The sequence below is a fragment of the Sceloporus undulatus genome, chromosome 2 (assembly GCF_019175285.1).
Source record: "Sceloporus undulatus isolate JIND9_A2432 ecotype Alabama chromosome 2, SceUnd_v1.1, whole genome shotgun sequence".
Lineage (NCBI taxonomy): Eukaryota > Metazoa > Chordata > Lepidosauria > Squamata > Phrynosomatidae > Sceloporus > Sceloporus undulatus.
The window spans coordinates 202,096,938-202,121,536 of NC_056523.1; the positions used below are offsets into that span (position 1 = coordinate 202,096,938).

The window sequence follows — 24,599 nt, forward strand, 5'->3', positions numbered from 1 at the left end:
CTATGTTTCTTTTTCTTTAGCACCCCCCCCCCCCATCTACAATACATTTTTAAAAACAACCACCACAAAAGCTCTTTTTAAAACTGGCATGCGATAAAAAGAGTGTAGAGGCAGATGGATGACTAAAATCCCACTTTCATAAGAAATATTATATTAGCGAGAGGGAAGGTAGATATTGGGAACAGAAAAGTTTGGCCCTTGAAAACCAAGTCCAGGAACTATAATAATTTACTCACTCACACAGTTACTTGAATAATACCCAGTTCACCATTAGTCCAGCAAAAGGAGGCTCATTTCCAGTCATTTTAGACCCTGTCGTTACCCAGCAACTGTCGCTGACAAAATCCAGCTAGGAAGATTGTTCTTCTCACTCCTCGAGGGCCAGGGAGGGAGAGACTAAAGTTCATCCATGGCTCTTTTGCCATATACTCAGATGGATGGCATGAGGTAGTCGCATCCCACAAAAAGGGCATCTTATGTGGCAAGTGCAGGCCTTTTGTGTCCATTGTTTGGAACATTTTGGGTTAGGGAAGTGGATTGAGCTCTGAGGTAGTCTCCTTCTGTGCCACTGAGATGCAGACTTCGTAGACACGAAAGGTGGCGAAGGCACCGCCAATAATGCAACATGTGCCTACAACGTACCACCAGTTGAACACGCCAAATGTGGCTCCCTTTAAAATGCAGTAAATGCCAAAAGAGACTGCAACAAAGACGGAGATGATTTGTGTGCAGACAGGAGGCCCCCATCTATCCTCTTGCATGGTCCAGGCTGGTGTGAGTCAGTCCCGAGGTGCAATTGTCAAGGATTCTGAAAAGTGTCTCATTTTTTGCAGAGCAAAAACACACAACCAGTGCTTGTAGCTATATTCTCAAATCAGAAGATGAGGTTGCTGAGAGAATGAAAGATGGTCTATCATGCTGTGTTCGTACTATCCGCAATATATAGTAGTACTTGACTCAAAGGATTAATGTTGTGGGCGTCTTGTGATGATTTCCAATTAGGCAAAGTGCCTAATAATCCAACTGGTGTCACCAAGCCCCTTAGAATACACAATGCCTCCTTAATTTATTGGGTAGGAGGAGTGAGGTGAACATCAGAGCTTCATATAAAAAAAGGGGGGGGGGGGGAGAAAACCATCCCTCATATTATGTTGCCATTTTCAAAGTGGAAAATTCCATTTGAGGGGTTTCAGTGGAATCTACAATAAAATTCTTCTGATCCCCTTGGAGGAATTTCAGAATTTCTTGGAGCAGTTTTAATATTACTACAATAGGCAATGAGGTTGACCACTTTACTCATTGACACACAGTGTGTGTGTGTGGGGGGGGGGTGGACATACCCAATTCCTGTCACACAACCCTCTGAGAACCAGATTAAGACCTGGGAGCATGACCTTACCCTATTTTCAGGTTCCAAGATGAAGTCCTGGTTTGAAGTTGGGAACTCTGCCACATTCCTCCCACTTTGTGTAGTAAACTCAACCTGAGAGACATCCTATCTCTTTCCTTGTGCCAGAAACAAATCTAAACTGATTCCCTCCCATAGGTCGTTTGTGTTATTGGGAGACATTAAACAGACCAATGTCATGTTCTTTCTCCAAAGGAAATTTGTCTCTTATCTCCTCTTTTATTGTATGTGCGTTGGACAGTTAAAGTGGACACTTCTACAGAGCAGCTGCAGGAAATATGTGGAGATGCCCCCCTTTTATTTGATGCAATATAAAAGTGTGGGAATGCAGCACTCAGCACTGTTTATCCTTTTGTAAAAGTCATTTTATTTCACTGACAACATTGGTTCATCATACAGTTGAACTCTTAATTTAATCACAGACAGAACTAAAATATTCCATAAATGCATTGGCTTTGACATTGTTAAAGCCCACACACTGGTAGAATTTGATGGGGAGACGCAAGAAAAAAATTATTTCTACAAATCATTTCCTGAAAATAAACATGTAGCCTAAACATCTGTAAATAATCAACAGTTTGTCTAAATCAGTGAAGGGAACCCCCCATTATCCATTACAGACCAGACCAGAAGCACAACCATGTTCCTTGGGAAGCTATTTCAACAGAAAATTACATGCACTCCAAAATCTGAACAGAAAAAAAAAATGACCTACTACCCTTTTCTAGTACAGTATCTGATTTTGTTTGGAGCTAATTCTTGAAAGGGAGTCAGAGATAAGGAAGATATATCAGACTAAAATTTTAACATCCAACAAACAAATGGTTGTTATTTCAGACCAGTCAAGTGTATTCAAATGGTTCATAATAGTATTTTGATGAAATATTCATTCTTTTCCTCGTAGGAACTCTAAAACGCAATAGAAAGATTGCTGGGGTGTGCAATCAATACAATTCTATTCCTGAAATACCAAATGTGATGGTTTAATAGCAGGGATGAACAACCCTGGCCCTCCAGATGCTGCTGGGCTACAATTCCCACCAGCCATTTCCAGCACAGGCAGAAGTGAGGAATGGTATGAGCTACAGTCCAGCACATTCACCCACCTGGCTTTCAACATTCTGAAGTACATGTTTATAAAGCAAAGATTTTGACCACGATTTACTAGTAGAAGAGCAGTGAAAGAGCCAAGTTTGGGCCTGAGCAGATGGGCCAGGAAAGCATGGGCTGAGCCTGTGCTTTCCTGGTCCCAGTGTTCACCTGGGTTGGTCCCTGGGTCAGCACAGGGACTGGCAGATGTTCATGCACCCATCCTCACACCAACCCGGAACTTGTATGCAACTCCTTACCTTGCTGGCCATTGATCTGACTGAGAAGGCCCCCAGTCGCTGCATCTGACATGGAACTGGGGCAACTGACTGCATCCACAGGGCCAGGCATCCCGTTTCCTTATCAGATGCAGCAACTGGAGAGATTCTCAGTTGGATCAACAGCTGGCATGATAAGGAGCACTGGGTCAGGGCTGTCTGAACCATTTGATTTGTTGTGGAGTTTCTTAGAAAATCTGCACAAAACCAGGATTAATAACCCCGGGTCAGGACGGATCCTTTGGATCCATGTCTGGATAGGCAGGATCAGGCCTAATCCTGCCCTGGGTGTTTTGCCTGCGTTGTCTAATCTAGATGAGCCAAGACAAGCCATGCCTTTGGCTCTTGTGGACAACCCCTTAGTCATCTTTCAAATTTCTTTAGGATAATTATCTAAGAATGGTCTTAGCTTAGGCCTCTTGGATTCAGTTTAACAGTTCTTTCTCAAGCTGATTAACAAGTGAGAAAGCTGACACAACTCAGCCAGTTCTTCAGGTTTGAATCATCATCTAAAGAAACTGCTTTTTAAATCCATTCATTTCCACTTTCATATACGTGCTCACATTCTTCACCACTCTAAAGCACAGAAAATAGCAAATTATTTTTTAATATTACTTCCTGAGTTAAGGATTTAAAAACTGGTTATCACATGCAAAAGAGCAACACTACAAAGCCTGACTGGCTACTGGATGGCAATACATCACCAAACTGTAAAAGGCCATTCCATGGTCTCAATGTTCTTTGCCATCATGCACAAAGTGGTTTTGATCAATCCAATTAGGCACCTGCTATTTAATTCCCTTGAGATAACAAGTTCAGATAAATATTCTATCTCAGTTTAAGAGAAGAAATGGAAAATGCAAAAATTCCAGTACTCAAAACACTGGAATCATTGCTGGTAAGGTGCTTTGGGGACTTGGTGCTATCTAGGAAGTGGAACTATCCAAACCTTTGTTGCAGTGAAGTTTTCCTCAGGGTGTTTTGATCCTGGCTTCAGTTTACAAATTCTTGACATGGCAAAAGGTTAATCAGTAAAGTATTAAAAGAATGGAAAACAACCCCCTTGTGTTTTAGTTCCAGGGAGAAAGGTGGCCTAGAGCCATACATATTTTGACCAAGGGGAGTAGTGTGAGAGTATGCACACCGTATTTAATTTACAATGCTGATTTTAGGACTGAGCTCAGGGGACATCGATTCTATCAGCTACAGCAGCAGCAGAAACTATTTGTTCATAACACTGATGGCTTTGTCTCAGTGGACACAAATTCTAAATGGATTTAAATTCATGAATATTAATTTATTCTTTAAGCTTTTAAATAGATAAATGGAAGAGCTGGACACAAATGGTTGGAATCCTGTTTAATTTTTACAATCTTGTACGTTCTTGTATGATGAATTTAGAACATTATAATTTGGGGGATTCATTTTTATAGTATTTGCACTAGCGCAATCACTGGGAATCCTCTCCAAACCAGACTTTAGAAGCCAGGCAATATCACCAATAGCAGGATTTCCAAGGGAAAGCACAGGGAAGCAAGGTGGTTAATGAAGAAGGCTCCATTCTCAAAGGGTGCTTGGGGACAAGCAGTTGCAAACTCACTGTGGGAAGAGGGAGGATGCTTCTTTATAACCAGTCGTCTATTCTTTATATACTGCTCCACTCCCCAGCACTTTGGATATCCCTATGTTGGTGGCACTGCCTGGCATTTAAGCTGGGTTTTTAGGGGTTGAATCTGGAGATGTACTGCAATGACAGGGAATTAGAATATATCCATATGGAAAAAAGCAACCCAGAGTCCAACACCTCTCAACATCTTTCATGTGACATTCTGCTGTAAGGTTATTACAGGCTGTCTGTTGTATCTGTATTTTATAATTTATACCTCCTGTGGGATTAATTTTCTAATATCCTTCTTCAAAACACTCAGGAACAATTGACTGATAGGGGCAAGAAGAATTACAAGGGCTGTCAGAGTATTCCAAAATAATCACTATAATGAAAGACTGGACTAAGTTCTACAGAAGGCACACAATGTTTTAGTTCATTTTCCTCTTATTCTTATTTTCTAAATGGTAATTTAAAACTGTGTCAGCAAATACTGGTTAATAAGTTTAGCCAGGGATATTCCTTAGCTGTTTATTGATGTCACTAATATTAATTTCGCCAGATAAGACTGGATAACCAGTCATCTATTTACAATGGAGAGAAGGCAATTTTTTTATCACACACACACAAACTGGAATGTTTCCATCATTTTCAGCATCATTTTTGCATCAATTGGACAATGATTTAATTTGTAATTTAAAGAGAACAGAAGTAATGAGGGAAAGCAATGAAATGAACAAGGAATGTACACAGCCACACTATGTCATTCAAGCATGCAACATGCCTGCAGATTTTTTGCATGTACAAAGTGCATCAGTTGTGAACAAGCCCTGGGATGGACGGATTGTTCTACAGTTGATGTTGCTTTTAAGCCACCTTATGTTTTCTACCATCCTCTTGCAAAAGGTCTGGATTTAGAAATTTCACATTTAAGCCAATCAGCAATTTCCTGGTAACTGAGTAAGTGTAACCAAGAAAACAAACAGTCAAAACAAAACAAAACAAATCACGGTAGAGGCACAGTGGTATTTCAAAGCATTTGCCAGCTTTAGTATAAAGACAGTCTAGAAAGCCGCATAGGTGTCATCACAACATGGAGTATGGTGTCATAGTGCAGAGCCAAGTGGCTTTGAAGGGATCCCTATAATTACACGTTGTGGGTATACCCTCTGAAAATGCCTCACATCTCATACAGTTAACAACCACGGTGTATGAGCAGTACATCTAATGCCAACAGACTGGTATTCTTTATGCCTCATAGTATTTGCTTATTAATTACATAGAAGTCTCTGTCTCCTTCCATCTTCCTTTCTATATAATACTCTATACACACACACTTGCTCACAGAGTACCACTTTTCCAAATTCGGAAACATTTCACTTAGCCCATCAGTTCCACTTGTTGCCTTTCTCCAGAAGTTCTCATTACTGCTCACTTGCCTGACATGGAATATCACTTTTTATAATCTGACTATATATGCAAAATGGATTTGGCATTTTGATTGGCTTGGGTGAGCCGACCATACTAAAATGTGCTGCCAGAGAAACTATACAGGAATCTGCCCTCCCCATCAGTTCAGTTTTCATCTGAGGTCTTTGGAATGGATGTCCTTGTTTCCAACACATGAATTAACAGCCTGTCTATGAAATAAGTAATCCCAGGCAATCGTTACACAGGAAAGGAAGAAACATTTATACAGAACTGGAGGTGTTTGAAGGCACTACCTAGGTAAATCCCAGCACTGCAAAAACAGTTTGCCTATTCCCCTGGGTAACCAGCTTCTTCCCTACCTGTGTTTTGGATAACCAAGGATGGTAGTCTAAGATAAGAAAGATAGTGCAACTTTTTAGGCAAATTACAGGCTCACAGTTCTAAGCTGGTTGGACGTATGTAAAGAGCAGAAACTTAGACTCTCGTTGCACACTGTACCTGAAGAACAATGCACTTAATAACCATTTATATTTAAAAAAGCCTAACAACAGCAGAAATTTCCAAAGTACACCTAGAAACCACAACTGTAGTAAAGCTTTAAGAGCAGAGAGGTGGATGGAATCAATTTGTATTCTGGGCAAGTCCTCCTCAAGCATTCAGGGAGTATGGAAAAAGGCTCATTTCATCCTTTCTTTCCAAGAAATCCTCATCATTCCAAGGAGGCACCTAGCAGCATTTTCAGGTTTAAGAGCATACATAATGGTGGGAAGTGTCTGGGAAAGCAATAATCGTTTGTTCTTGACTTTCCTGCTTTTTTGAGAATTAATGAGGCAAGTTTTGTCTATGAAGGCTGGCGTGTCCTCTAGCTCTTCTTCATATAGCAGGAAATTGCATTTTATTTTCTTTCAATCCCAGTTCTTCAGTGACACATCCTAGCTGTCATCTCTTTCTGTAAAACATGAGGAGAAATAAAAATCATCAGGTCATATGACTGAAACTGATGCACATTTCTGCCCTTCTTAGTAATATCTACAACAACATTGACTCTGTCCATCTCTTCATAACATTCCCTATTTGTCTGTATTATATTGTCTTCAAGGGCAATATTCATAAGTGGCAATTAGGAGAGAGTGCTTTATCAGCCTGACAACTTTAATGGGTCATTAATTTTCTAACCTTCCTTGTCCTAACTAAAAGAGTTAAACTACCTGCACGGCTCTCACACAAAAAGCATTCCAAGCTGATATAACAAGATCCCCATTGTGCCATTAAGCTCCCATCACAAGTCAGTTTTCCATTAGGGAGTGGGTTACTTGGGATGGATAGCAGTAAAATCTCACATTTTGGAGGATACAATTTAGGCATATATATATATATATATATATATATATATATATATATCCTCCGCAATGTGAGATTTTACTGCTATCCATCCCAAGTAAGTCCCAATCTCTAATGTATGTATGTGTGTGATACACACACACACATACACATACATGCTTGATGGCGTGCTTTAGATAAAAACAAGGTTGGCTGTTTTGACCCATATCTTAAATTAAATGATTTTTAAAAATCCTGTTTAATTATTATTCTTTTCTTTTTTTAAAAAAAGTCTGGCTATTATTACCATTTCTTAACTTTCTTACTGGAACAACAATGACTGTTTGAATTTAAACATTATAACTTTAACAGCCTAATGACAGCTGTTCATTCTTAGACCAGTATCTAGTGTCAGTTTCTCATTTTTAAATACTTTACAGTTGGCCCTCTGTATTCGTGGAGTCAACCATACACACCTTGAATATACAGTATTCACCAAAAAAACAAACAAAACCAAAAAGCAAGCCTTGATTTTTGCCATTTTATATAAGACACCATATTACTAGGTCATTGTATATAATGGAGCATAAGGATCCAGTGGCATCAGGGGGGGGGGTGCGGTGGTGCGGCTCACACTAAGTGACACCCCAGAAGGAAGGTGACATCTAGTCTCTTGCCCCCACACTGTCCCCTCATGCGCTTGCACATGTGTACCATCCCCATTTTATAGAGCAGAAAATGCAATTCAGAAACAAATACTTCAATTAATAGAAGTTCAGCCAAAATAACATGTTTGAGTTTTTTAAAGCATTTTTTAAAAGAACAATTATTATTTAAGCTAATGGCCATAATATCTGAACTGCATTTTGCTACTTAATTTTCTGATTTAGTCCTATGTTGGTGTAGTCCTATATTCCTATATATAGGCTATTGACTTGTCAATACAACATAATAGTTTTATTGAAATATGTAAATCATATCAATGCCTAATAACTTTGGATTGTTAATGTTAGAAAGCATTAAAGCATGGGTGATCAAGCTTTCCAATACATAAAACCATGTTTCATAGTATTAATATAATAAGCAGGAGTCAACTTTTTAATTAATACATTTAAAAACACATTTTAAACCCTAAAGCCCCTTTTTACTGTTTTCCTCCCAACCCTGTACAAAACTTGTATTTTGCTTTTTACACAGCTTGTTTTGAATTTAAGCTTCTGATTTTCATAAAACTCAGCCCCTAATTCAACTGTCCGCAACCTGGTGCCTGCTAAATGTGATGTACAACAACCCCTAGAATTCTGCAATGAACTATGCAACCCAATACATCAGGAGATCACTAGGCTGGGAAAGGCTACTCTCACTGGTGAATTTAGGAATTTGACTGCAACTTGCTACTCCTCAGCTTCAGCTGGAATAGAATAGACCCTTCTATGGGGTTGTCCACATGGGCCAAATGGCCTGGGTTCCCCCTGGCCTCATGTCATCTAGTTTAGACGATGCAGGTCCAGGGCAGGATCGGGTTCTGATCCAGAGGATCTGGTTCAATTCTGGAGTAAATAACCTTTACCTCAGGATAAAAAAAAAAGACCTGGTTTTGTGTGGAGTTTCATTGAAACTCTGCTACAAAACAGGGCTGTTTAAACCCCCACTGGTGCTCCTTACCTTAAAGTCCAGTGATCTGTCTGAGAAGCCCCCCAGGCATTGCATCTGATGCAGAAATGGTGCCCCTGGCCATGTGAAGGTCTTTGTTGTCTATTTTAATGTTATGCAAATCATTTGTAGTCATTATTTTTGTTTTCCTAATGTTCAACTGTGCCTTTGCACTGTTTCCTTGACTTTAGTAATCATTCCAAATCTTACTTGGAATGACTGCATTATAGACAGTGCTATATCAATAGCAGCAATTATTAATGCAGGTGCAGACTGACCAAATGTGGAATTGATAAGTGAATGACACAAGACAGTAATTAACACTCACTCTCCCAATATTACTTTGATCATTTCCAACAAATGACTCAGACATCAGCTCCTGCTCAGTTTGTGTTTTGACATACAACCACTAAGTGGCACCAAACCTACTGCTGTTGTTACAAGGCTGGGAGAGGAAACATAATCCCCTTCACCAGCACCGTCTTCCAGATATAAAGAGAAATTACAACTTGCTTCCCCCCACTCCCACCCCCTGAGCTGAAGTTGATTAATAGACTCCTATTTGGCTAAAAGATACAAGAAATGAAACCTAAATGAAGGCCAGAGATTTAAATATACTTGAACTCCAAAACGACCTTATTAGCAGATCATAAGATATGCCCTTATAAGCATCTATCTGCAGATGCCCACCTCCAATGTCCATTAATGTGCAATATTCCTTCAAGTGGGTTCCCCACCTCACCCCACCACGCACCCATTGCAAATATAAATAAGGAATTGATATTTGAACAGCACTGAAGTGTCATAAATGATTTGGAAAACGATGGATCCCACTCCCAGATCATTAAGAGACAGTAGAAGACTGATGCCTGGTATCCAAAATTTGTGTTCACTATCTAACCAGTTTACCACAACAAACACACACACACAACCCCCCCCCCCAAAAAAACCCACCAAAACAAGTCACTTAACTTTAAAGCGTTTGCTTTTTCCCCCTCCTTTCTAATTATAACTTTTTTTGGTCATGTTACAGTATTCTGAATATAAACCTGAAGGAAAGCAGTAATTATTAAGGTTCTATGGTGCATTCTTCCCATTTGTGGGGGTTTGTTCCCAACCCTGCACAGATGAGGGGGAAAAAACATGCATGCTCATGTCCCATTATAGCCAATGGGTGGCGATGTGCACACAGTTGTATGGGTACACCATCATTGACAATAATGGGATGCAGTGATCTGCTGATGCTTAAGTCCGTGAGTCGCCAGCCTGCTCATATGGCAAGCCCACTGTACGTATAGGGAGCAAGCCCTGCTGGAATCAGTGGTTCTTCCTTCTGAGCACACATGGATAAGATTTGTGGTGTTCTTTTTGTAACCCTGCTTGGCAAACATGAGGTTTCCAGCAATTGCAGGAAGGAGGCATTTGCAAGGAAAGATTACGGAGGCCTAACTTTTCTCCTTCACCCATTCCTCAAGCTACTATTCCTCTCTGATTTTAATCAAACAGAGAGAACTATATCCAAGAAGGAATTCCAGAAGAAAAATAACAGATGAAGAAAAGGTTGATTGCCATCACACACACTCTGCCCTTTGTAAAAGTACCCAGCACTGCATGGTACACAGATGGTAAACACAGCATTGGAAATCCCCATTCTTATCAATGAACTAAATATTCACTATGAATTTACTGAACATGTTTGTTTGTTTGTTTGTTTTAGGTTTTTTCCCCTTTTGCTTGATGGCAGGGACCTGTGTAACTCACCCGTCAGGAATCAGTTCCATATTCATTTCCCCTACAACCTCACTCACAGAAAAAGGGAGAGTGAAATATGACAACTCAACATTCTTAGAAATGCCCTGGCCTACACAGGCCCAAATGATAAGATTTTTGTGGGTTTGTGAATGTTTGCAATTTCAAAACAGAAGCAGATTTTTCTCTCCTCCTCCTCATTTAAACTATTCAAGGTTTATAAAGGCCAAACAACAAAGGCATTAGTGTCTTGACCCCAAAGCAAAGCTGTTTACTAAGAAGGTAACAAACACGTTCACTTAACACTTTTGTCTCTCATGCATACTCATAAAAAACTCTAATGCAATTCTACCTTTAGACATCCCATTGCTGAAAGAAAGCAGTATGTTCTTGTAACATACAGTTGGCCCTCCAACATTTGCAGTTTTGGCTTTTGTGGATTTGATTATTCACAGATTTAATATGTTCTCTCTAAGTTTTCTGGTGTGACTCTATGATCAACATCTGCCAGAATCCATGCTGAAGGACCTAGAGGTTCCTAGAGAGAGCACTACTCCAGGTATTTGTAGGTCCTCCAGTGCAATTCTATGGTCAGCTTCTGGCAGATGCTGGTCACAGATTTGCGCAGGAGGATCCACACATTACTAGAGAAGTGTTCTCTCAGGTAAAAAAATATACAGTATTTTTTGGTAGATTTGCCACTTTCATGGGGGGTCCTATGCCCCTAATCCCAGTGAATGTGGAGGGCCCACTTTATTTCAGAAAAGTGAGATAAATGATACAGTACACCAACATCCAGGGAAATAAACAATTGCCCTTGTAAACACCCATACCAAAAACAAAACAAAACACAAAAACCAAAAAGAGAGATGTTCTACTTTCAGAGTGGGGAACATTTGCCCTCCAGATACTTTGACCTACTATTTTCACCAACCCTATCAGGTATGGCTAGTGATAAGGGATTGTGGAATTTATAGATCAACATCTGGAGGATAAAGTTTATACCCTTCAATCTATAGTGGGCCCTTGATATACACTGGGGTTTGATTCCAGGACCCCTTGCCCTGTGGATACCAAAATGGATGCTCAGGTCCCATTGAATACAATGGAATAATAAAATGGTTTGCTGTCTGTCTGTCTGTATATTCAAGGTGTGGGTGCTTGAATCCGTGGATAAAAAATCCATGGATATGGAGAGCTGATTGTACTTGTTGCAGACTAAACAGATAGTTTTTCTCAGACCTATGAACATTAGAATGGAAGTTTAATACAGGAAAAGATGATCATGATATGATATAATATGCAGCTCTCAGCCACAATGTTCTCCTGAGAAAATATTAACTTGTAATATAAGCACAGTATGGTGTTGCTAATATCTGTGACCATGAGTAATGACAGAAAAGAATGCTTTGCATTTGTATATTTCTTTCTCTAAGTGATTAAAGCAGTTGATATACATCAATTAAGAGAGTGTGATGTTGGTACTACTATGTGAGAGCATAAGGGTTTGCTTATTTATCTTACAGAGTGAACTGATGGTTGAGCTGAGATATGAGCTTGGCGGCCTGACAGCATGTAGCTCAATGTCATTCAACCATTACACTATACAAGTGTTCCCTGAAGGACAAGGTAGGGGGTCAGGGCAAGATTGTGTTCATAGATCAATGTTCCCTTTGGCATTCTTCCATCTTTGCTTTCCCTCTGTGTCTATAAACACATGGTTTTCATTCCAGCAGTTCAAATGATTGTGTGGAATATCTTTGATTAAATAGTAGCATCTCTAAATCAAGCAAGTTTCACTTTCATGTAACTCACACTGAAAAGACAGATAATGTACAGTTAATATATGGCATTTTCATAAGGTACAATATGTAGAATTTTAATACTGTTTTGGAATTAGGACCAATGGATTCTTGAGAAGTTATGTATTGATTTTATTTATATATGACTGCATTGTGTATGTGTGTTTTTTGTTTTAAAAAACTGTTTGCCCATTAAAGGACAAAAGTGTTTACCTATCAGTCTATATCTGTGGAGTTAATTGTTAGTAAAGGTCAGATTAAAGTTCATATGATAAATATAGTGAATTCATATTTTATATGTTAAATGTTATTTTTGTGTAGTTGTATTTGTAGAAATTAGTAGGAGTGTTTTCTGTATATGTCTGTGATTTCTGTAATATCTGTATACATTTAGACAATAAAAAAAGAATTATAGTGCTATTATTCCACTTGAATTTGCACTTCTCATATTTATTTCTGAACACAGTTACTCCCCATTACAGTATTCAGTCGTCTTAGATTTTTGTAATTCAGTTCTACAAACAAACAAGCAAATGAACAAGGTGTATATGGGGGGAGGAGTTCATACAAAATGTATATATTATTGAAAAATGTTCAAGCCCCCATTATATTTATGGAAAGCTGCTAGTCAAAATACATATATTTAACAAATTTGCACACTAAAATGCACATATTATGGAATATGTGAACAAAATATTACTCAAGCCATGAATGGTTGAATCTGTGGATACAGAGGTTCAACTGAACCTCCATCATTAATTCTAAATTAATTTATGTTTTGAACCTTATGCACAATCTGTTTAACAGACTAAGGCGGGATACAGACGGGCAAAAAGGGGTGTGTTCATGATGTCATGAAGGTATAGCCTTCAGACGGCCCTTAGCTGAATGCCGCCATGAACACGCCGCCCGCATGCCCCAAGCGGGAAGAAGCGGCAATAAAAAGGTGCTGCTTTTCTCCGCTTCTTTTCTATATACTGTGCAACTGCTGCGCAGCTCCGTCTATAAGCTGCTGCACCGGTACGCCAGAATTGTTACGCCGCTAATTTAAGTTGCCCATTTAAAAGCTCAGTGTCTGCTGCATCACATAATGAGTCGGGGTCCTGGAACATGTGCAGTTTGCACTGCCCCCCATGTGGAAGCCCCATACACCTTAGCCACGCCCCTGGGGCGGGCGGTCTGGAGGCTCCGTATTCAGCAGAATACACCTCCAAGACGTCTTCCCCTGCCCATCTGTATCCCGTCTAAGTCTTGGCTGACTTTCTAATCATAGGAATAAAATGAGATATTTTCTTGTCCTGATGAGCTTGTGCCATCAGAGGTCATCCTTAGCTATTATATATTTTATAAGAGAACCTGGGGTATTTCAGAAGCCACAGTAAGCTTTCCAAATGAGAAAGAAACAGAACACAAGTGTTACATGTTTGTGTTTCTTGAGACTCAATTATAACTTGGTTCTTCTCATCACCCACATTTAGCTTCTTGAAAATGCTGCTGCTGAGAAAAAAATAGTAAGAGCAAAAGTTCATTTCTTTAAATATCCTTTGCCAAGGTGCATAGTTTTCTGTTTACAGTGCAAAAAGCTGATTTTTTTGAGGAAAAGAGCAATGAGCAAGATAGATAACCCTGAATTTGGCACTTAATGCCTCATTCTACACTAACACTTACCAAAGGCTCCAGTTCTTTGCGGTCTATGAGGTTGAGCTCTGTTACAAAATAATAAAAGTGCTTGTAACAGGTGTTGACGTGGGCTTCTGCCCCCATGATGATGATGCGGTCAAAGTGATGAATGTAGACATGAACAAATACTCTAAACAGCCTGCACAGGATCTTCTTGCAGATCTGGAGGAAGTTCTTTGGGAATGGTACACCTGTGAAAACAGAAAGGACAGTTTCAGTTTCCATTTCCTGTAACCATGCTCATTGTCCTAGTTCTTAGGGAGTCCATATAACAGGATAGCTGTGGTGGTGTCCTAGTTCTGGAATGCCCTGCCCTCCCCAAAGTGGCTTGCCTAATGGCTACATTATCTTTTCTTTCTCCAGTATCAAGTGTATACCTCTTTATTTCCTCAGGAATATCAAGTTCATTTTAACTGTTTTAACCATTTTATTGAGGAGACATAATGGTGTGGCAAACTGCTTTTCTTGCTGCCAGCACAGTAGATTTGCCTTTGAACTCTACACTGTATCCAACCAAATTTGCTCTAACGTTTTGACCTTAATCACACTAGTCACCAACCCACTCATTTCATCACCAACAGCTGCCCTGGTTATTGATCCACATTTCTGAAGTCAACCAGAACGCCAACAGAACTGCATATGGAAACAATAGGAAATCCCCAAAAGCTGTTAAAAAATCATCTAGATCTATCAGCCGTCTGGGATGGATCATCTTAATTCTTCCCCCAACGTTGCAAACCATTAGTTCCAGCAAGCCTAAATCTCACTAGATAAAGATATATCCATGGCAATGGCACTACACAGAGTCCTCCATACAAAGATCACCATAATCATCTAATGTAAGACAGAAGGCCAGGTCCTACAACCATGATGGCAAACTTATGGCATGCATGCCACGGGCCACACGTGACAATATTTTGCCCAGCACGGGTCAGGGAGGAGCAGGTGTGCAAACACCTGTTGTTCCTCTTCCCTGCTGTTTCCCAGCCTTCATCTGTTTGTCTGAGACAGCTGGAAGCCGGCAAATGGCGCTGGGGAGAAGGAGCCAGAGGCATGCACCTCTGGCTTCTCCTCCCTGGCTTCTCCTGGCCTTCAGCTGTCTCTCAGAGACAGCTGGAGGCCAGGAAAAGGTTGAGGAGAGGAGATGCAAGTGGCACGCGCCAGTTGCTCCTCCCCAGGGACCCTGCCCGCCCCCCAGATGCTTCTGGAGGGACAGCTGGAAGCAAGGAAAGGTCCATAAGGAGGCGGAACGGCACACACCTATTCCTCCTCCACCCCAGGGACCCTTCCCAGGTTCCAGCTGCCTCCGGAGGGACATATTTTTTCAATGGCAACCTCACCCTGTGAATGAGAATACCACAAATAGCTATGGGAAGGAAGAGATTCATCTGGTAAAAAAGGAGGAGGATGCTGCTGCCAGGGTTCCCATGAGATTTTTTGTTACTTTACCCCAAGTACGATAACTAAATGACCTATCTATCCCCTAACATCTACTCAGAATAAGAGATCTTCAGGATCTTAGACTTCCTCAGCCAGGATTCCCAAGAACTTTTAACAGGAGATATGAGGGACTAAAGCCAACAGCTTGCCTTTAAAGCATAAGCTCTGTCATTGAGCCCTTTGGAAGTTCTGTTCCACTTCTAGAATAAATACAGGATCAAAAACCAAACAGTGCTGTCAGCTACAGCCTCTGAATATGAAAAGGCTATCATTGGGACAACCAATGTACAGAAAGCTTCAAAAATGTTATTTTTTAATTATTAATAATTTTACTTTTATGCTAGCTTTTTCACTGGCACACTCACTGCTATCCACAACTATATGTTAAAAGAATTCTGCTTAGCCAATACAAGTTATATTTTTTTTCTGTTTTCCATAAATTAGTATTCCAGGGTAGAAAATGCACAGAGGCATCTAAAAGCAGTAAAACAGAATTGCTACTGTAATAGGTAGCAGCCACATCACTCTAAAATGCATTACTATGGAGCCCTACTTTACCATCTGGAATCAGCTTCCCTGAGCCTTCCTCTGTCTATTATGTCAATGAAACAGCCCTGCCATGAAGGAGACATAAATGGATAGCAGACAGCACTTAAATTTAAATGATTTGCACAAGTGTCACAGTGTAATACCTCAGTGAGCAGTTAAAGATAAAGGGCCTAGGGAAGAAGGAGACCCAATTACTTCCTCCATGTGCCTATATACGCTCCTTCCTTCCTTCCTTCCTTCCTTCCTTCCAAAAAAACCCTCTAAATTCCATTCTGGGACTGCAAAGCTTGAAAGTGCCCTCAGTAAGATGGTGATGATGATTATATGCCAGACATAACAGTGACTGAAAAAAAGATGATCAGATTATAGATGTGGCAACACCCAAGGACAGAAGAACTGAAGACAAAGAGAGGGAAAAGATTATGAAATATCAAGACCTACAAATTGAGATTCAGCAAACAGAAATTTCAGAGTGGGAGGGGGGATCAGATGTAGTTCCCATGGTCATAGATGTTCTGGGAGCAATTCCAAACAAGGTGAAAAACATCTGAATGAATTGTCACAGATGGGATCACAGTAGCACAATTAGCAAAAGTGACACTACTTGGAATATGCCACATTATCTGACAACTGATTCCAAGGAGATTATCAAATGGGAGAAAATCGGGGAAGAAAAATGCTTACTTCTGTCAAAGTTATGTGATCACGCTGCAAACTTTCAGACGATGTCACACTTTTCCAGGAGTTAACCCATGAAGATCCAGGAATGTTCCAGCAACAAACCATCCCAGTGAATGGTTTGCATTCACGAACTGGCATCCCATATAATAGCTGCTGGAAAACTCAAAATGGATCCAGAGATGCAGTGGCCTATCTTGTGTGGCTGATCCAGAATGATCTACATTACAGGCAGTGGCGTCACTAGGGTTAGCGTCACCTCCTCCTATTGGCCTCCACCCATACCACACCATACAGAATCCTTAGTAATGGGTTTTTGTTGGTGGTTTTTTTTTGTATTAACGTTACTCATGGATCATGATTCCTGTACATCACTGAAGGAAATGGCAATAGTTGTGACATAAACAATTAGCAAAATTAAAATTATAGCTTTATATTGCAATATCATATGCACAGCCCAAATGTATTAACATGTCCATTATGTGGTTAAAGTGAAGATTTGGTAAGATGTGAGACTTCTGAAGAACATTTAAAAAAACCTGGGGCCTCTCCTTTCTCTTCCCACTGAGCCACACACCATCTCTTCAGCATTTTAAAGCGATTCAGGCAAACTCCACAGCCCTTTTCTCCCAAAAGACAGATATTTGGGGAGCAGTGTTGTCACCTCACCTTAGCGTATCACCTGGTGCAGCCTGCAGCCCACTTGTGATGCTCCTGATTCCAGGCAAGCATCACAGAACATAACTGAGATAATCAATTAGTTGATTATTAGTATACTGGAGGTTATTTCAATTGCTAGAGTGTTGTCCGATGGCAAGAATAGACATGTGGCCTTACAGAACTTTGAAAATTAGAAGGAAGAGAATTTTGTGATAGAATGAAAATTCACTAAAATATGACCACGAGATGCTGCCATCTCAGGAAAAAATTACCAAAACAAGCTCTTACGGCAACAACTGTTATGTTTGTGGATAGAAAGGAAACCGCCAGACATTTGGCTCTGCAATCTGGAGTGAAACTCATGTCACAATAGGAAGTAATTAGTTTGTTTCCTCTGAGTGAATTGAAATTGCTACAGCCTGCTTACAGTAATGCAAGAACCTCCATACATATCATAGTCATTAACAATTAGTTGACACAACTGTAATAAACTATCTGGAAAAGAAAGAACCTCCTTCTTTTAGCCTGGTGATCAACATGCATGGTATGAAAACAACAACACTGCGAATACACAGATGGTTGACTAGGAACTTGTTTGGAATCAGCAAGTGGAAGATGTGGGACTATGCTGTGTAATGGGCAGATCTCTATTCCCATTTCCACTTAGCCAATGAATGGCCTAGATCCTATCATCCTTTCTCCACCAAACAAGGATAAAATGATGTCCCAATCTCTCAGAAAAAGAGAACAACCCAAACATTGGGATGGGGAGGGAAGGCTGCAATTTTTTTTGTAATTTTTTTTTGGGTAAATCAATAGAAGTGAGTGATATCTTATTTAATCCATGCTTCCCATTTTATATATATACAATGGCCAAGGCTGCATCTGAACTGTAAAAATAATGCAGTTTGACACCACTTTAGCTGCCATGGCTCAATGTGATGGAATTCTGGGATTTGTAGGGTTTTTTTTTACATATTATTATTCATATTCAGCCTTCTTATTCATATTATTATTACATAGTCAGCCTTCTCTGTCAGAGAGCTTTGGTGCCACAACAAACTACAAATCACAGGATTCCATAGCACTGAGCCATGGCATTTAAAGTATTGTCAAAAATACATCATTTCTGCAGTACATATGCAGCCTAAGACAAAAAAAGTACCCTTAGCATCAACCACAGTATCCTCCACATTAGAAATTCTGGAAAATTGCTACCAATTAGAGAGCTAAATCCAGTATCATTTCTACTTAGGTCAAGCCCACTGAAATCAGTAAGACCAAAGTAACAATTGTGTGGCCCTCCAGATATTGCTGAAATGCCATTCCCAGTCACCCAGACAGTAAAGTGAATGGTGATAAATTTCCAGCTTCTGGACTTGCTGGATAGTTCATCTGAGAAAGAGGAGAAAGTAACTGTGAACTCTGTTTGGGGAACTTTTGACTTACACCTTTAAATATGTTCCTTCCTCCTTGAAAAAGCAGTAATTAACATCCTCTTCTAATGATAAGTTCAACACCAACTTGACATTGTCCTCCAGTGAAGAAATCCTCTGCCAATGTGCTTTGCTAGTTGCACATTTGGTAATGCTGAGCTCCAAAGCAGGAGCAAGGAATTTTGGTCCCAGGGCTATATTGCCCCAAGACCGATCCATAAGGCTGGATGACATGATGGGGGTGAGGTACAACCCTGAGACCTGCCTTTGCCAATATCTGAACCTGCTCTCACACATCCATTTCAATTTCGTCCACAAAGAGGTCAAGCAGAGAGTTCCTTGTCTCCATCTAGAGAAAGGACTTGGCCAGTGCCTGTTAAGAGCCCACTTTGAATATGGCATGATATCCCCTCACACATTTTGAGTTGGGAAGGTAGTTGGAGAATCCTCTCACTCCAGCAAGTAGATCTCCCCAGAGGGACAAGCAGTTCCTCTCCCCTGCTCTAAATGGAGATAACTGGGCCTTTCTCAAACAATTCAGTTATTGATCTCACTTGTAATAAAAATCTCATTTGTAATAAAAAAAAACTTAACTCTGTTAAGTGGGTGTCCATATATGTTTCACTGCACGACTGAAAGCCTCACTCCATTCCATTAATTAAAGCAAACCCTTTAATTGTGGCCCTTCTGAACTCTTTAAGAGTGAATAAGGCCTAAGTGTTAACATGTAACATTGTTGATACTTTTAAAAGAAAGAAACTTTTTGATGTTTTGCCAACGTATAACTTATTAGTGAGTTTCTCAATCTTCAGTTCAATTTCTTTCATTTTAAATACACAATGAGTCACTGAAGGGGAGGTACAGGTTTAAATTTTAACAAATATCAATTACTGTACCTTCAACATAATCCAATTTTGTACAAATTAGCAAAGAGAAAGCACCAAACACTGGTTCCAACTTTGCTTTAAAAACAAAGGTCTGCATTTTTCCATTCAATTACACTGCATGAGTTGTAAATATGCTGTCTAATACTGTATTAAACTCAGTGGAGTTACTCTTTAGTTGTGCAGCAAAACAGAGCATAGTATTTTTACCTCGCTGTAGTTTCTATTAGTACAATTAAGCCAACCAGGAAGCACAATCAACTCTCATATTGATTTTACTTCTATTTAGGTCTGGCAAAATGATATTTTCTAATTTATTTAGTTTTATGACCCCTCTCTTCCTTTCTACTGCCAAAGACCTTGGCTGACACAAAGCCCAAATGTACTTAATCCCCCCTACTAGTACACTATAGAATAAAACAAATTTTAAAAATATGTTTAAATAGTCTGATTTTAAAAAAGGAAAAGAATTAAGAAAGTGGGGAAGAAAAAGAAGACTATGTAAGTTCCAAAAGAGAAAATATCTGTTTTATCAAAAGCACAGGAGGCACTGTGGGTAGAAGGAGAAAGAGAAATGGATTAGCTCACTCAGCTATAGTTATTAAAAGAAGAACAAAGATGCCAGGATTTCTGTTACTTGCAGCTACTTGCTGAAATAGGCAAAAAGAATTTACTCCTGGATGAATGACCTGGCTGTGGTTCAAGCCATGCAAGTGAGTCAGCCAGGTTTCAGCCTGTGAATAAAGAGAAAATGACAGAAATATTTTGCTAACCTGGAGTTTACAATCCTATGGCTCCAGATGGTGTCCCTCCAAAGTGCCAAATTATTACACAAGAGATTTGCAAGAATTCCAGCCGCACATTTCAGACTCCTCCAAAATGCTATGTGATGGTAACAACAGGCCTGGAACACACTTGATGTTGATCTAATTTAACTAGGGCTGCAGTTCTTATGCAAGCACACCTATACCCATGCTGTGCAACAAACTCACTACAGAATTAGTCACATCATCATCTAAGGTAGCTTTCTCCACTCTGGTGCCTTCTGGTTCTATTGGCCTGTAGTTCCCAAAAGCCTGTAGCCAGTATGACCAAGAGTCAGACATTATAGCTATCTGGAGGGCAGGGTTGGTCTGTGTCTTCAGAATTGTATTGAAGAATAACCTAGATAGCAGGCAGAATGTACAAGACCCCTTCATGTCCTGCAAAAGCTGCTTTAGTTCACTCCATGTAGAGCATTGCATGCAGTAGTGATGAAACTCTCTTAAAATGTCTCAGTACTGCGTGTGAAACTCAGGAAAACAGCAATCAGCTGGCTTCATGCAAATGTATGGTTGTGGATTGGAAATATCTGCCTCCTAAAGCAGATTAATATGGCCATCACATGAACGCCTATGACATAAAAACTGTAATGGAAAGAATAGTTTGAAACAAAACAAAACAAAAGGTTAGCTTTTAAAGAGTTAGCATTTTAATCTGTTGATATAAAAAGAGGGAAGGAAGGGAAAAGGAAAAGAGAAAAAAGAGATTTGTGGCATCTTGAAACTAACCAAATTATTTCAGCATAAATTTATATGAACTTACAGGCCACCTCTTCAGAGGCAAATGCACCTAAATTATCAGTGGCTATATAGTTTTAACTCTTGTCTAGTAGACTGAGTCTTCTGGAAAGGAAGTAGTGACGGAATACTGAAGAGAAAGGCAGGAAGACTAATGTTTTATTCTATGCCAGCAGTAGGGAATCCCAGACTCTGTCGCTATTTTGGCCTATGGATTATGGGGACTGAGGATCAAAACATCTGGAAAGCCGAAGATTCCCAAGCTTGTGAGTCCTCCTGTGGCAAGTGAAGAAAGACAATACCCCTCACTGCTGTGACTGCTATCTGTGGTGCCCATGCTGTATGCTGGTTCATGCAAGCTGGTCTTTTAACTATACTGAGCAACTGCTGCTCTACCAGTCCATTGGTTTCCATCAAGATAGAGAGAATCCTTATTAGTCCTAGGGCTCATGATATCAAGTCATAATATAATGGGGAAAGGGTCATCCTACTGTTGGGATGTAAGAGCCCCCCATCCCTTGAGGTTGCCCAGATCCCATTCACTTTCAGATACTACTCATATACACATAATATGATTGTTTTAGTTGTATATTGCTGCAAGGCAAGAATAGATGGTCTTTGGAGTCCCAGTAGACACACACGCACACGCACGCATGCATGCACATGCACACACACACAACCTTAAAGCTGCAAATGTATCTTTGAAAATCACCTATTAAAGTTAACATCTTCCACTCATTTCTCCTAAACCAAAGTCCACATAATTTTGTTTCTGACTCCACATTGCTGTGCTTCGGGAAACTCCACTAGCAAGAGGAGAACCAAGGATTCCAAGCCAGATGTTTCAAGTTATTCTCAGTGAGTTACTAAAGGAATCATCTGTCTTGAGTGCCAAGGAAAACAAGTTCAGGGAAGCAGGACTTTGTTCCTCCCCAAAATAACCTTACAGCTGCAAACAGTTAGATAAACTGGACTACTTACTCAGTACCCACAGCTTTCCAGATGCTGCCCTCCTATAATGGCAAGCTCAAGAAAGCAGAAAAGAGACTAGACTTATGATGAAGTCTGCACACACAAATCAATCAATTTTATGGGAATTTTACTGTCAACTCTTTAGAATAGGGATAATGATAATGCAACATCTGGAGAGCTACACAATTCCTACTTCTGGTCTAGAAGAAATCAGTCTCTTTTGACTGGTGTGTTTCATGTTCAGAAAAAAACTAACCTGGTGACAGTAAGAAGCTTTTGTGCGCCAATCCCTGTTGTTGTTGTCTTTATTTATACTGTACTCTGCCTTTTCCTCATAACTGGGACATAAGGAGGCTACAGGACTATTTTTATTACCCCATCATATTAAGTAAACAACATGAAAGAGTATATTGATTTCTATTAATATACATAACACAGAGATCTCCACATTTTCTGTCTGTTGAGGCCATCAATAGACTTTTATTTTTATTTGGCGCACTTATACCTTTGGCTCTTTAGTACAGTTCACAGATCTCAAGAACTCAGAGCTCGACAGAAAAGTATTGAGTTTGAGAGAATATGAGATGACATGAAAGTGGCTGGCATTTAACAAAATGGGAAGCAGGATCCAAGAATGGCAAAAGAAGATTATGGCTGAGATCCTGCTGTAAGCTGGGGGAAAGCTTGGCTGATACATAGGGCTGAGAAGAGAGCAGAGATAGCCAGCCTGGCAGCAGTTGGGGCCGCTTTGTCAGCTAACTGGGGGCTTCCTAATGCATCCAACAGTGGCCTTCATGGTTGGAGAGGTGTTGGTGTGCCCAGGGGAACACCTGCCCAAAAAGATACCTGCTTGTGCTAGCTCAGAAAAAAATAAAACAACCCGAAGTTGTGCTAAAGTAGTGCCCCATCAGGATTTGGGCCTAACCATGTAGCCACATTAAATCAAGATAGCAGCTTGATACCACTTCAACAGGCATGGAGTCATCCCACCAAATCCTGAGATTTGTAGTTTGGGGAAATAATTCTCTGCAGGAGTGTTCTAGTGCTGTAGTTCAGGAGAGTGGACTTGAGCTCTTTATCAGACAATTTTAAACACCACGCCAAACTACAAATTCCAAGATCACACAGAATGAAGCAAGGGCTGTTAAGTGGCACCAAATTGCTGTTTAGTGTCCTGTGCAAATTTACTCTTTGTTACATTATGGCAAAATAACTGGATTCTAAATCAATTTTTTTGGACAACAAATTTCTGGAAATTCCAAAAAAAATTGACACATAATATATCTTTTACTAGCATTCACTACCCTTGAAGGGAATTAATTTTTATTTCTCTTTCAGTTGCAATAGAGGAGAACTTTGGTCTTTGAAAATATAATGATGAATTATTTCATGAACCACAAACTCACATCAGGATGTGTCTAACTGCTTTTGTCATTCTACAGCTTTCTAACCTTGGGGCTGATGGAAGAGTTAAAATGAGATGAAGTTTTCTTAAGTGAAGAGAACGGTGTTATCTTGTGCCTCAGTTGCCATACTATACTGAGTGCTGATTTGAGGGAGCTCAGATTGGGAGCTAACACTTTGGTAGCCATTTGTTAGTGATACTTTACTCTTGTGACAGAAAGACAACTGGAGAATATGACTTCTGCACAACAGATCAAGTTCTACTGCGGTTTATAAAAGAATCAATGGCAACTGGGAGTGCAAATCCATGGTCTGGTATCTTATAGGATCTGCAATCAAAACCAAAAGGGGGATTTCTTAGAATCTCAGCTATAGAGGTGAAACATGGGACGTTTCAAGACTGCTTCGCAATTGTGGGAGCAAAAGCACAACAGTGGCACATGTACATAAGACAGCATTGTTCAGAGACAAAACTAAATAAGTGGCAAACCTCACCACTGATGAGCAGTCTAAAAAAGCATATACAGTGGGCCCTCCATATCCACTGGAGTTTGGTTCCAAGACCCTCAGTGGATACCAAAATCCATGGATGCTCAAAACCCATTACATATCATGGCACAGTAAAATGCCATCTTTCATATAAAATGGCAAAATCAAGTTTGGTTGTTTTTTTGTTTATTTGTGTGTGTGTGAATATTTTAAAGTTGTGGGTGGTTGAATCCATTGATGCAGAATCCATGGATATGGAGGGCCAACTGTATTCCTAAACATTACTAATGTTCCACTGTATCACTTCTCGGATGCGTACATGAATCCTTTGAAGATGTCATCCAAACTCATTATGACTGCATCCCCAAATAAGAGCATCAATTAAATATGCCTCTCATATCTAGAGATTTAGAATAAGCCCCATCACCAGAAATTATATCACGAGAATCTATGACTTCATTTGGCCTATTGCATCATTTGATTCTACAGTTCTAAGCTGTACAAATCAGAAC

At 39.9% G+C, this 24,599-nt stretch overlaps 1 protein-coding gene across 4 annotated transcripts in view; it reads right to left on the bottom strand.

Annotated features, from left to right (window-relative positions):
* Positions 1-1,755: 1,755 nt before the first annotated feature.
* The window catches only part of MOB3B (MOB kinase activator 3B), a 127,248-nt gene continuing 104,404 nt past the window's right edge, over positions 1,756-24,599 (bottom strand). For all 4 annotated transcript variants that reach the window (XM_042452773.1, XM_042452772.1, XM_042452774.1 and 1 more), the window contains 2 exons: positions 14,005-14,207; positions 1,756-6,761 (listed from right to left, as the gene is read on the bottom strand). In XM_042452773.1, the coding sequence (XP_042308707.1) occupies positions 6,732-6,761; positions 14,005-14,207 (233 nt within the window). In that variant the 3' untranslated portion in view covers positions 1,756-6,731. The remainder of the gene's footprint in view (positions 6,762-14,004; positions 14,208-24,599) is intronic.